Raw genomic sequence first — 13,126 nt, forward strand, 5'->3', positions numbered from 1 at the left:
CATTGCCATTTAAGTCACACCATTTGTTTTCGCAGGCAGCTCAACCCATTACCTCCATGTCTGAACCCCCGGGATCGGACACGAACGCACATGACCACCCATCCTTGAACTTGCTTCCTGAAATACAGACACCACCTCCTGAGGAAATCGTTGCAACGACGCCCTCTGAACTACAAATTCCGAGCACTGAAAACACAGCTCCCCAAGATGCACCCGTGCTTTCCATCGACACACTGACCCCTCCTCCTGAAGCTGAACCCTCGCTGTCAGAAGGCCTCGTGAAAGACAGCGGTGAGCCAGTGTTTCTTTTTTAACTTGACTGCATTCGAAGCTTCCCCCAGAAGGAACTGAATTGCAAGTTTACATGGTTGGGGGGGGGGGGTATGACCATTATTACGAAATGTGTGTGTGCTGATCTACTGTGGTCAGTGCGCCTGAGTGTATCTCCTGTCAACAACACCTGTGGCGTGATTGATAAGGACATGTGCAGGGTATTTTTTTTTACTTATCATGGCTCATGGGCTGCTGTCATGTTGTGCGCCTGTTCTGCATATTGTTGTGCATGGATTTGGTCTCAGATCAGCGATTTTCAGCACGCGGCTACTGGAGCGCACCTCCTGACAGTACATTCAGTTCAGCACCCTCTCATTCATCATTTGTGCCGTGCGTTAAAACCTAGTATTGTGTCAGTCAGCAGCATTCAGCGAAGACTTAACTGCTGTTCCACATCACACGCCTGTCAGATTTTTGATCACTCAGGTTGCTTGCTAGGAGCTATCAACTGTCTGGCTAAGCTAATCAGCAACAAGAGTTATCAAGCCTTCACCTGTTATTTTTTTATATTTTATATAATATTTTCATAATATTTCAAGATTTTTTCTGTTTGTGTGTGTGTGTGTGTGTGTGTGTGTGTGTGTGTGTGTGTGTGTGTGTGTAGCTGGGGTCACAGCAGGCTAAAGCTAACTAAACCTTGATTTGAAGCCAAACAAAAAAAAGAACAAAGCAGCATTTGTGATACACTGTGTCGTACTGTCATGCACTGTCTGAGAGTTTGCTTAGTTTAAATGGAGATGACGTCAGCAATTCCAATAGGTCTGTTGTTGTGCTCATTGTGGTCACTGGTTGGAGAAACATTTGACCAATCAGAGCTTAGAAGGCAGGGATTAAGAATGTGAATGTGTAAGAATGTGTCATCTTCCTAGAAAGCGATAGTAGCTATCTGCACAGTTTTTGTAAGTCCACATACAGAAATAATAATCCTTATCTTAATTCAACATATTTCTTAAAAAAAAAAAGAAAAGTTAATGAGTTATATGACAAAGAAAAGCAGAAAATCATCTCTTTTGAGAAGCTTTAACTGTTTTTTTTTTTTTTTAAGAAAAACTTCCAGTTATCAAAACAGTTGCAGATTAATTTTCTGTTGCTTGACTAATCTGCTTGTGCCGGCTCTATACTGTTTGCTTTAAATCGTGCTGAATAAAGCCTCTTCAAACTTTGATAAACTCTTTTGAAAATGTGGATGAGCCTCTGTATGCTTAATGCTAACCTGGCTGGCACGTTTGATTGACAGGAAACGCTCCTCTGCTGGAGAAGAAGCGGAAGAGGAAACCCACTCAGAAGATCCTGGAGTACTGTCTGGAGGCAGAGGCTGCGACAGGCCCCAAGAAGAAGGTACAGCATGGACATGTGTTGTGTGTACAGCAGCTCTACAATAAATCCTGCCTGTGTGAAGCTCATATGCATCGAGAGGTGTTCATAATGTTCTCTGCCCTTGTTGTGTATAACCATGTACAATCCATTGGAACAGTAACACTAACTGCAGCCTTCACTTTAATCAGCTCCTCTCTGACACAGTGTCAACAAAACCTCAACATTTAAAGCTTCACAAAGATAAGTATTTTCTTTAAAATGCATTAGATCTGAGGTTTTCAAACTGTGAGGGGTGCATCCCAAGGTGGGCACAGGAGAGCTGATGGGTGGTGCAAAGACACACATGACCAACACGGTCATCAGCTGCAGCGGCACACACACAGCTCACTGAGGCAGTTCAGGTACTTTAAAACCCCTCACCGTCTAGATTGTCGCAATTTGCGTCAAAAACCGTAGAGTCATAAATCAGGCAAACCTGAACATACAGACATGGTACGCACATCTTTCGATTCAGTATGAGTTAAAGGATAGTATTATCTCTGATGGCCATCGCAAATAAATGTCCATTAACCTGATAGAAATCACAGAAAACGTCAGGACTTGCTCGAGAATCATTATGTTTTTAAGTCTTCTTCTAGTTATCTGTATGTCCATGGGTTCACTGCAAACTGGAACTGATAATAGCTAATTCGACGTATATTTAGTGGTGTCAGCTTGGCAAAATGTAAACAACTATAGGCTAAGGAAAGTCTTTTGTTGCTGAGATCCACCAAAGAAGCATGGAAACAGTTTTTTCCAAAATGTAGAGCATGGGGGTTGTGACGATGGTGTTGGATGAATACGTCTGAATATTATACAGTTATATAGCTTTTGATAATGTTTCTCTCTCTATGGTCACAGGTCAAAACACTGAAGAACAATTCAAATCCTGCCCCTCAGCCAGGTCAGTAAATCATCTCATTACAGTATATTTTAAATGTATAGGTGCAGTTCACTGTACAGTTTAAACTGTCGTATCTTTTTTTTTTTGCGAAAGTAATTTCCTTTGTTCCTTTGAATTTGTGCAGTATTTTGAAGCAAAGCTAACTGAAATCATACGTCCTGACATGAGATGATTAAAGAAAAGCCCTGTTGGATAAATTTAGTTGTTTTAAATCTCATTAAGTTTTTCTGTCTTGTCTGTGAAAACCGATTCTAACGCCTCTTCCTCACATCACCCAGATCCAGGGCCACCGTCTTTAAAATCAAAGAGTAAGCATCCTACAGCATCCACCTCCACACTGACGACCCCAGAGGTTCCCACCTGCACGCCCACGCCCTCCATTCAGACCAGTCTCACTCCCAGCACTCCGGCACCGACCACTCCTGCGCCAGCTCCACCCGAACCCAGCCGGGTGGAGGCAGCGTCAACGGACGTCGAGGCTCCTCAGCCAGAGGACAGTAAGGCACAGGAGGTCAAAAAGGACACCGCGGAGTCAGAGGTCAGACATCTTTACTTTTACTCACAGATTTGTTCTTCTCTTGTTAATAGAGTATGTGAGACTGTTACATTAAAATGATTTACTGTGACTGTGCACAAACTGAGGAAGATTAGTTTTCCCACCGGCTGTTCTTTCACTCTGATAAATTTGATATCAGTCCTGACTGCCCATAAATTCTCAAACACATACAAGTTTGGTTGCACTTTCAGGACGAGGACTAAAAGTATTTTATCAGTGTTGTGGAAGTCTTTATCAAGATAAAGGCTCAGGCACGCTCTTTGTGGGTTTTATTCAAAATATAACATTTGCAAATGGCCTCAGCACTCATACAGAGATCAGCGGCCCCTACGAAGTGAGAGCCCTGAAATAAGAACAATCCGGTCTCTTATACGATGGGAAACAAGAATGTGGGAGTATCCGCCCCTTGCTGACTGTTGCTGATGTCTGGCGGATGTCCAGACTTGACAAAAACTGAATCACTGCAACAGGTTTTTTTTTAGTAACTGTATAAAACATTGCTCTCACAGTGCGTCACATATTGTGCACGAATCAAGAGTGCTTAAATGGTGAAACTGGCAATATTCTCTTTTCTGTGGCATTTAAAAAAAAAAAAAAATTTCATTTTCAAAAAACATTATTCAAGCAGCAGTAACAGTAACAGTGGATTTGTTGGGGGCTATTTTAGTCGTGGATTTGTGCTGGGGTGTGTGTGTGTGTGTGTGTGTGTGTGTGTGTGTGTGTGTGTGTATGTGTGTGTGTGTGTGTGTGTGTTCACGGTAATGAAGGAACATGTCAGCCAGTGTAACTCCGTGACTCACTGATGTGCTTTTTATAGTTTTCAGACAACAGTAATACAGTATATCGGGCTTGGATACACAGACATGTACTTGTTAGTGGAATTGTTGTTTTGTTTCTCATGGGATTTGTTGACATTAAGAAGAATGTGGAACTTTCTCAGACTTCTCCTTTAATGAGAGCAGAGCAAAACCTTTCTTTGAACACAAACTCATTCTCTTTATCTCATCTATGCGATGTCGATAAAATATATCGACAAAGCCTTGACTCATAATCCCCCTTTTTCCAGACTAAGTATTATATTATATTATTTTACATGGCTGTGTTTGAGAAATATTTTAATATTGTGCTGGTGTATTTCCCAAGACACAGTGACAAAAAAAAAGGTTATTCCTTGAAGAGTGCAAGATGTGCAAGATGCCATTCTTACAGGCATTATAAAATGATGTAGCAGGACTGACTTGGTAACAAGTCCAATTAGCCACCATTTTCATTTTTCAGCCATGTGTCTTTGCTTAATAAGATTGATGAAGACGACACTTGGCTACACTTGGCACACAATGTGGGCTCTGATTTATTGCTATAGAACAGTGAATTTTCCCTTTGCCTCCTAAGGGTGACCCGTCCAGCTTGGCTCACAGCTTCTCCTCCATGAAGGACGACTTGTCGCTGTGCGACGACCCACTTTTACCCTCGAGGAAGATCATAGGGGACCGAGGAGGCCCTGCCTCCATGAAGGAGAACATATGTCAGGTGAGACCAATTCACTCATGCGAAATCTTCTTCAGAGCTGCATCCTCTTCGCTCTCACAAGCTTTCTGAGAAAAGTTGTAACTTTCCTTTAGTCTGGAGTTCAAGGTTTACTGTAGCGGTGATGGAACTAATCTTCAGAGGCTAAACCAGTGGTGAGAATGTGGGTTTGCTAATAAATTCAGTCATCATGAGAACCTCTGGAACAGCTGGACTTTATATGCTGTTTATTTGTACAGCTACAAACAAACAGTGTTCTGACTCTTTTGTGTTTAGCACAGAGCGTGTAATTGTTACATAATCAGCTCCGGTTGGGAAGCTGTGGTCTGATGTTGCTGTGCACTGGATTTCACCATACTTCACCAAACAACTACTGCAGGTGTTCAATTAATTAACGAAGAACCACGTGTGAAAAAGTAACTTTGGCAAAACTAAGTGACATACTGGAAGAGTCAGCTCTTTATTCAACTAATGGAGTGTTGAACCAGGAGTCAAACAGCCTGAGGGAGGACCTGTGTCAAACTGCACTGGTTAGATAAAAGCAGACTCTTCCAGTAGGTCAGTGTTTCTGATTCACTTTTGCGTATTTGATTTTTTTTTTTTGGTACAACAGCGTATTACATCACAGAGATGACATCATATTCAATCAAACCATATAAATCAGTCATTGACATTTATTTAGCTGATGTAAGCCACAGTGTCCTCTCTGTGTGGTGGTCTTGTGATGATATAGTGATTTTGCATTAAGTTTTTGCTGTTATCTCTTATAAAAGAGAGAAAAATATGTCATAAAAATCTTGTTAAATATATGTTGTTTAGGTTAAATCCCTCTCAACTGAACCTTGTCATGTCCCTTTTGCTCTTTACATCTCTGGTGTTTACCTCTGTAGCAGCGCTACTATCCCACCTCCTGCAGACTATTGTTTAGGGTCCAGCAGCCCCACTTAAGGAAAGTAAACAGTGTGAGCGTATACAGCAGGCAGCACAGCAGATGTCTAACATTTCTGGGGTTCTCTAACTGTAGTGGTTAATTAAACTCACAAAAAATACGTCTTCTCCATCTAAACCTCTAAACGATATAATGTGAGGTTTCATAACAAGTCAAAGTGGGTTTTACCCCCACTGGTGAGTATCACAACCACTAGGTGAGGACTCAAAATGCAAGACTCAGAAACAGTAGTCAGAGGCAGGGTGGTACACAGGAGGTCGTGACAAAGCAAAAGGCTAGGTAAATCAGGAAACTGGTCATACACACACCAGACTACACACCTGCTGGAACACTTGCTACTAAGAATTAAGACGAACTGGTACAGGTGACAGGGAGCACACAGACATCATTGTCCAATCCCAATGTCCACCCTCACAGCCCTTTATGCACACTTTACGTAAGTCCACATTTCTGCAGACTTTGCCTGAGGGAATTACCCAAAGGTCATAGTGTTGTGACATTAAACACGGGGTTACCGTGGTTATCAGGGGACACCCGGAAGCGTTAAAGAAACACGGATAAACGAAGAAGAAGAAGAAAAACGGTTCACAAACAAGCCTGAAAGGAACGAGAAGAAAAAAGACAGCCAGAACTGTGTAGTTATTTGTCCTGTGATGACATGATGATGATTACAAATATCCAAATTGGATCAGATCTGATTAGACACACACCAAAATAAAACAAGAATTGAAAAACAAATATGATGAAAACAGAAAACATAACTTAGATATCAGGACGGGACGCGACAGTGAGGTTTGTGGTAAAGTGAGTCCTGCTGGAAGTGGAAAATTCAGCAGCATTTGCTTTCTTTTTGTCATTGTGGTCACAGTCTTCAGCAGGGATGTTAGCCTTGGCTAAATGATGTTTGGTTCCAGAGTGGCTTACTGCACCCGGAGAACAAACTGTATCAGCCTGTGGATTCCCAGTGAAAATCCAGGGATAGTAACACACTTAACCCATCAGATTACAAGAAACGGAACCCGTGCGCAACACTTTCACAGCTACTTCGAATCACTCTTATTATGCTATGTCTGCTATGTGGTTTGTTTTTTTATCTCAGGTGTGTGAAAAGACGGGGGAGCTGCTGCTCTGTGAGGGTCAGTGCTGTGGAGCCTTCCACCTGCCCTGCATCTCTCTGGCTGAGGCGCCAAAAGGGAAGTTCGTCTGTCCTGAATGCAAATCAGGTACGTCTCTGTTTACACTTTACAGCTTTACAGTTAAAGCTTTAATCCCTGCAGTGTAAAAGTAATCCATCTAAATTAAATAAATGGATACATTAAGCAAAGGCTACAGTATCAAGGCGCAGTGTTAGTGGGACCAAAGCATCATTTTATGATTATGTAAAATATCATCTGATCATTTTAAAACTCGGCACAAAGTTGTTGAAAACCAGAAAGTCAGGTTTGTACATAAGTAAACATGTCAGAGGAAAAGCAGACCCATCAGAGAGTGCCAACAGCACCTCCCAGCACCCATGCAATTGTAAAAAAAAAAAAAAAAAAAAACCCATATTGAGCTCTCCAGATTGTAAGCAAGCCTAGTATAGTACAATAACTTTACCCAATGAAGATCTGAGGACTGAAACATCGTGAATAAAGTGAGTAAACTGACCATTTGTTGTACTGTGGCTGTTCACAAGTCTAATGGCTTCTGGAATAAAACCAATAAAACCTTCTACTTGTTTTATATGCAGGTAATCTAAAATGCATGATGGCATCAGGTTCAAGTATTCATAGAAGACGTGTGTGGGGTCATTGATCTTGATCTTACACGCCTTTCTGAGGGCTTGTCAGTAATGAAGCTGTACTAGGGATATTTTTGTGTTGCCAGTAATTTTAGAGCCAAGGTTAACAACCACTTGCAATCAGTTCTTGTTCTTTTGACCAGAGGGAAGTAAACCAGCAAATAAATGAAAAGGATGAATAAAACATTGTCAATATTCTCTAGTGACGAAGGCAGTACAGATGCTGCTGAGCCTTTTCCACAAACGCATCTCAATCCTCAAACCTCAATCTGTCATCAATCATATATATATCAATCTGTAGCTCTGGACGATATCAACAGTTATCCAACGAATGACTGTTGGGTGAGATTATGGTGAGATTATCATTTCTGTATTTTTGGATACATTTAAAAAAAGAGAGAAAAAAAAGATCTCTCACACTAGTCCACAAATGCTTGCATTATGGGTCCATGTGACTCACTGACATTTGAACACTGTAGTCAGCAGATTTTACAATATGGTGAAGGTAGATAGTGACTATGAACGTGTCCTGTATCAGCTGTATACTCACTGTACCTGTCTGATAAAACCCACTGTCAATGTGTGCCTATTATTATTCTTATTTATGGTGAAACCTACTACTGCAGGTTTTCACCAGACACAATTTTTTATGTTTTATGTCTCTTTGATGGATTAGTTTATCGTTCATTATTGTCTGTAATATTTGTTTCTATGGAGATATAGAGGTTGGTAGTGTAGGTTGGGGGGACACAGGTTTTCAAATTTTAAAAATATCCAAACAAATCTGTGTATTTCTGTTGTAATAGATGTCTAATATAAATATAGAATATAAAAGTAAAGTCTTATCTGATGGTGCTAACATGTATTGGTAAGGTTTAAAAATTTATACTCACAACGACTAAATTACTCGTATAATGTTTGTTTTTCCTCCCAGGCATCCACACCTGCTTTGTATGTAAAAAGCGCAGTGAGGATGTGCGGCGCTGCATGATCCCCGTGTGTGGGAAGTTTTACCACGGGGAGTGTATCGCCAGCTTCGCCCCGACTGCGCCTGTGAACCGAGGCTTCCGCTGCTCCATCCACGTCTGCCTCACCTGCTTCATCACCAATCCCAACAGCGTGTCCATCTCTAAAGGTAAACAGAGGACGCTTTGGTACGTTCGGACGCCACCTTTGTCGTCTTCTCCGACCGCGGCCCTGACTGTCCGTTTGTTCTCTCGGTCTTGTCTGCAGGTCGTCTGGTACGGTGCGTGCGCTGCCCAGTGGCCTATCATGCTACAGACCTCTGCATGGCAGCGGGCAGTGTTGTCCTCTCCAACAACAGCATCATCTGTCCCAACCACTTCACCCCCCGTCGCGGCGTCAAGAACCACGAACACGTCAACGTCAGTTGGTGCTTCGTCTGCACAGAGGGTACGGCTTTAGGAGTAATTTCAGCTGCACCTGGCCAGATTTATTAAAGCCCCAGATCATGTAAAAATTTGCTAAAATTATTGGGGGTGGGGAGGGGGTAGTCAGACTATCCTGAAGGGAGGATAGTCTGACTTTTTTTCTGAGTTTCACTTTTCCTCATTTATATTTTATTTACTCTTCTCATGAGTATAATATCTGTCTCTTTAGCCTCTAAACATTTTTCACCAGCTAGTCACTAATTGCGTCTGTCTGTTATGTGGTGATGGGCAGGACTGACTTAAACAAACGCTAAGGTAACGCTAAGCACACATCCTTCAACAATCAGCAGTGAAAACAATGTTGTTGTTCCTCCTGCGCTCCAGGGGGAAGTCTGCTGTGCTGCGAGTCCTGTCCTGCTGCCTTCCACCGGGAGTGTCTGAACATTGAGATGCCTAAAGGCAGCTGGTACTGCAACGACTGCAAAGCTGGGAAGAAACCTCGCTACAAGGACATCCTCTGGGTCAAAGTTGGGCGATACAGGTGAGGGGCGAGCTGGAGAAACTATTGATATAGGCTCAGTTTTTCTGTTTTTGTAACACACTTCTTTTCTTGTGTAATAAGATATGTTTTAGGGATTTATTTTTTTTATCGACACTAACTTCTAAAAAGTTTTGTCTGACAAACAATCCAAGACCCAAAAATATTCAATTTACTATGATGTTAGACCAAAAAAAAACAGCAAATATTCACATTTGAGATTTTGGAACCATCGAATCTTGAGGACATTAATTCAGTGTCAGAATAGTTGCTGATTAATTGTCTTTCTATCAACTAATTCACTAAGAGTTGCAGCTTTAGTTCAGTGATTCCTGAACTACCTGCAAAACTAATGGCAATTGCTAATTGCTTAGTTCTAATTAGTGAACGTTAGCATGCCAACATGCTAAGCTAAGAAGACATGGTAAATCGTCATCGTGAGCATGTTAGCATGCTGATGTGATGATGTCATCACATACAGCCTTACAGAGCCTCTAGTCAGTTATTTTTAAGAAGAAGTATAAAACTTCACTGATTCCAGTTTCTCAAAAGTAAATATTTTCTGGTTTAATCTTCTACGATCGTAAAAACAAAGACATCTGGAGACATTACGTAGGCATTTCATATTTCAAGATTCATTGATTAACTGAAGAAATAATAGATGGTAATCAATAATGAAAATGATTGTTGCTTGTTCTACATCCCAAATTATTCGATTTTAACAAGAAAAATCATCTTGTTACAACAACAAATTACTTTATCCCATCATACCAAAAGCCTTTCTCATCATTACTCAAAATCAACACTAATCACTTTTTATCATTGTTTCTTAAGAATAAAGCAACATCATGCTCCAATGAAACCAACCTTTTCTGTTTTCCTACAGATGTGGGCTGAACAGATAATGAGAAATCTGAAACAGACACAGATCAGGGGGAGACAGATGCAGGATGACTCCTATAATTACTGTAAACAGATACTTTTCATTAAAACCTTAGTCCACCATTGTTGTACAGTTCTCTTTTTTTTTGTGTGTGTTTTTCCACACCGCTGTAAAGGTGGTGGCCAGCGGAGGTCAGCCATCCCAAAACCATCCCAGAGAACATCCAGCGGATGAGGCACGATGTCGGCGAGTTCCCTGTTCATTTCTTTGGCTCCAACGACTACCTGTGGACCTACCAGGCCAGAGTCTTCCCTTATATGGATGTGGACGCCAACAGCAAAGAAAAGATGGGGAAAGGTGTCGATGCCACCTACAAGAAAGGTATCCAGTGCGCTCGGCAAAATGGCTTCTTTAACAGATCCTGAAAGTGGAATTCGACATTTGTTTTTTTTTTTTTAAGTCAATTTTGTCCCTTAATGTAGTGTTTCATATGTTATTTGTTTTGTCTCCAATTTGTACTTTGTGTGACGACTTGACTTCTCTGGCTGTCGATCTTCCTCCTCAGCTCTGGAGGAGGCAGCTGTGCGATTTCGAGAGCTGCAGGCAGAGAAGGAGCTTCGGCAGCTTCAAGAGGACAGGAAGAACGACAGGAAGCCCCCTCCGTACAAACATATTAAGGTCAGGGATGGAGACTTGCGATCCACCTTTGTCTTTCTTCAGTCCAGAATACTGCGAAAGTTTTCTTCAAAAGCGAAGCCGTCGTATCTGCTTGAATTCCAAAATTTGATGTTAAATTATAGCCGTCACTTTAGCTTTCGAGATACATAGCTGGGTTTTATCCAATAACGCCATTTCCAAGAATCACTGAAATCTGTCCAACCAGGCCAATTTGCTGCACTTAAAATGGAAAGTATCCTCTGGAGAGCTGCTGTCTGATGCAAGCAAAATGAGGCTCTTTTACTGAGCATTAGTATTCTTAAAACAAAATAATGGAACGTTTCACTAAATAATATCAAGTCTGATAGACCTGAAAGATTACTTGATATATTGACTCAGTAACAAGCTGTGAATGTGTTCAGTCTGCTGTTCAGAGGAGAGTTCATGTTTGCTTCCACCTCTCTGACTCATTCAGGTGAATCGTCCAATAGGAAAGGTTCAGATCTTTACGGCCGACCTATCAGAGATCCCGCGCTGTAACTGTAAGGCGACAGACGAGAGCCCGTGCGGGATGGACTCAGAGTGCATCAACCGCATGCTGCTGTACGAATGCCACCCACAGGTACCCACAGAAACGCCTCCATCACACCCACACAATACTTAAGAAACTCCATGGTAACACATTATAAAGCACGTTGACAGCGGACAGTATTTTCACAAATCAAGACTAAATTAAACTTTTACTACGACTTCATTTGATCCACTCTTTATATAAAAATATTACAGTGTGGTCTTAAATGGCTTCCTTTGCTCTCTTGCAGTGTGTTTGATCCAGCCAGGTGTAAAGTACCCCTGCATCATATATGACTCATATATTTTGATGATGACCCTCTGAACTTGCAGGTTTGCCCGGCAGGTGAACGCTGCCTCAACCAGGCGTTCACCAAGCGTCAATACAGCCAGGTGGAGATCTTCAGGACTCTGTCCCGAGGCTGGGGGCTCCGCTGCGTCCATGACATCAAGAAGGTAAATACAACACTGTGAATAATAGCACTGCAAATGCTAATGCTATTAACGCCGGCGCTTCTACATCAACCGGTGCAGAAGTTCCCTGAGGTGGTGCGGCCGCTGTTCAGTGAACTGGATCAGGCTAAATAATGAACTTTCCCCCCCGTGTCGTTCTCCCAGGGTCAGTTTGTGAGCGAGTACGTCGGAGAGGTGATCGACGAGGAGGAGTGCAGGTCCAGGATCAGACACGCGCAGGAGAACGACATCTGTAACTTCTACATGTTAACTCTGGACAAGGTACAAACTGACTGCAGTTTGTACTAATGCTATAAATGGATACACAACCATACATGCTTGTTCAGATATGAATGTACTATCAGTGTGTAGTTTTAAAAATGTTCATCCATTCGATCAGTTATTGAGCCTGAAACAGAAAACTAAAAAAAAAACTGGTCTGACTTTTGTTATTTAAAATGGAATAATAACTGTGCTTTCCTGTTTGTATCTTTAAGTGGGTAATAATGGAAAATCTTACCTAAACACAACGTGCATAAACAAACCCGATCTCTTGTCATCCCACCTGACATAGAGATAGAAGTAGAGGATAATTAGACTCGATCCAAAATCCATTCAACCTGAACAAACGCGAGACTGGTGGAAGTAAAACAAAACCCTTCCCAATTAGACTGATTATAATTTGGACCTCACTCAGGTTCTGATCTTAACACATCTACTGGCTGGAGAGTGTTTCATTAAATTGTTTATATATACAGAGCTCCCGTAGCTTGGGGGCAAGTATGCAGACCATGACCCTCAAGGCCCTGATTCAAGTCGGATTGGAACCTGTGTTACGTCTCTCTTCGCTTTGTTTCCTGTTATTTCTACTGTTTGTAAATAAAGGCAAGGAAAATACCCAAGAAAAATAGCTTATTCAAGCGTTCTTCCATAGTTGTGGTGCAGTTTGTCCTTCATGACAGAATCGCCAATTTGCCACCTGAGTGACTTTCCTCTAGAAACAGATGTGCTTCTGTTCTGTTGTCCGTGCCTCATTTAAATGGAACTCCAACGTGTACTGCCACCAAGCACTAAATTATCAGACAGATCAGCAAAGTCAATTTCGAGGTCAGGGAAAAATACCAAACTCGTTCATAGAGGCACCATGAAAGTAGAGCCCACTTAACTGTGTTAAGAATATGTACTGTGTACTGTATGCTGCACAGAGTGAGAGTGCAGATATTATA

The 13,126-nt window shown here is 41.7% G+C and overlaps 1 protein-coding gene across 1 annotated transcript in view; it reads left to right on the forward strand.

Annotated features, from left to right (window-relative positions):
- The window catches only part of LOC111234523 (histone-lysine N-methyltransferase, H3 lysine-36 and H4 lysine-20 specific-like), a 31,912-nt gene that overhangs the window by 10,121 nt on the left and 8,665 nt on the right, over window positions 1-13,126 (forward strand). Inside the window, exons 7-20 of the mRNA XM_022762669.1 lie at window positions 36-291; window positions 1,571-1,671; window positions 2,551-2,593; window positions 2,872-3,131; window positions 4,542-4,679; window positions 6,725-6,848; window positions 8,343-8,543; window positions 8,642-8,821; window positions 9,184-9,340; window positions 10,396-10,601; window positions 10,786-10,898; window positions 11,353-11,499; window positions 11,781-11,903; window positions 12,066-12,182. Coding sequence (XP_022618390.1) covers window positions 36-291; window positions 1,571-1,671; window positions 2,551-2,593; window positions 2,872-3,131; window positions 4,542-4,679; window positions 6,725-6,848; window positions 8,343-8,543; window positions 8,642-8,821; window positions 9,184-9,340; window positions 10,396-10,601; window positions 10,786-10,898; window positions 11,353-11,499; window positions 11,781-11,903; window positions 12,066-12,182 — 2,166 coding nt within the window. The remainder of the gene's footprint in view (window positions 1-35; window positions 292-1,570; window positions 1,672-2,550; window positions 2,594-2,871; window positions 3,132-4,541; window positions 4,680-6,724; window positions 6,849-8,342; window positions 8,544-8,641; window positions 8,822-9,183; window positions 9,341-10,395; window positions 10,602-10,785; window positions 10,899-11,352; window positions 11,500-11,780; window positions 11,904-12,065; window positions 12,183-13,126) is intronic.

This window comes from Seriola dumerili, unplaced genomic scaffold (assembly GCF_002260705.1).
Source record: "Seriola dumerili isolate Sdu_G_001 unplaced genomic scaffold, Sdu_1.0 BDQW01000449.1, whole genome shotgun sequence".
Classification (NCBI taxonomy): domain Eukaryota; kingdom Metazoa; phylum Chordata; class Actinopteri; order Carangiformes; family Carangidae; genus Seriola; species Seriola dumerili.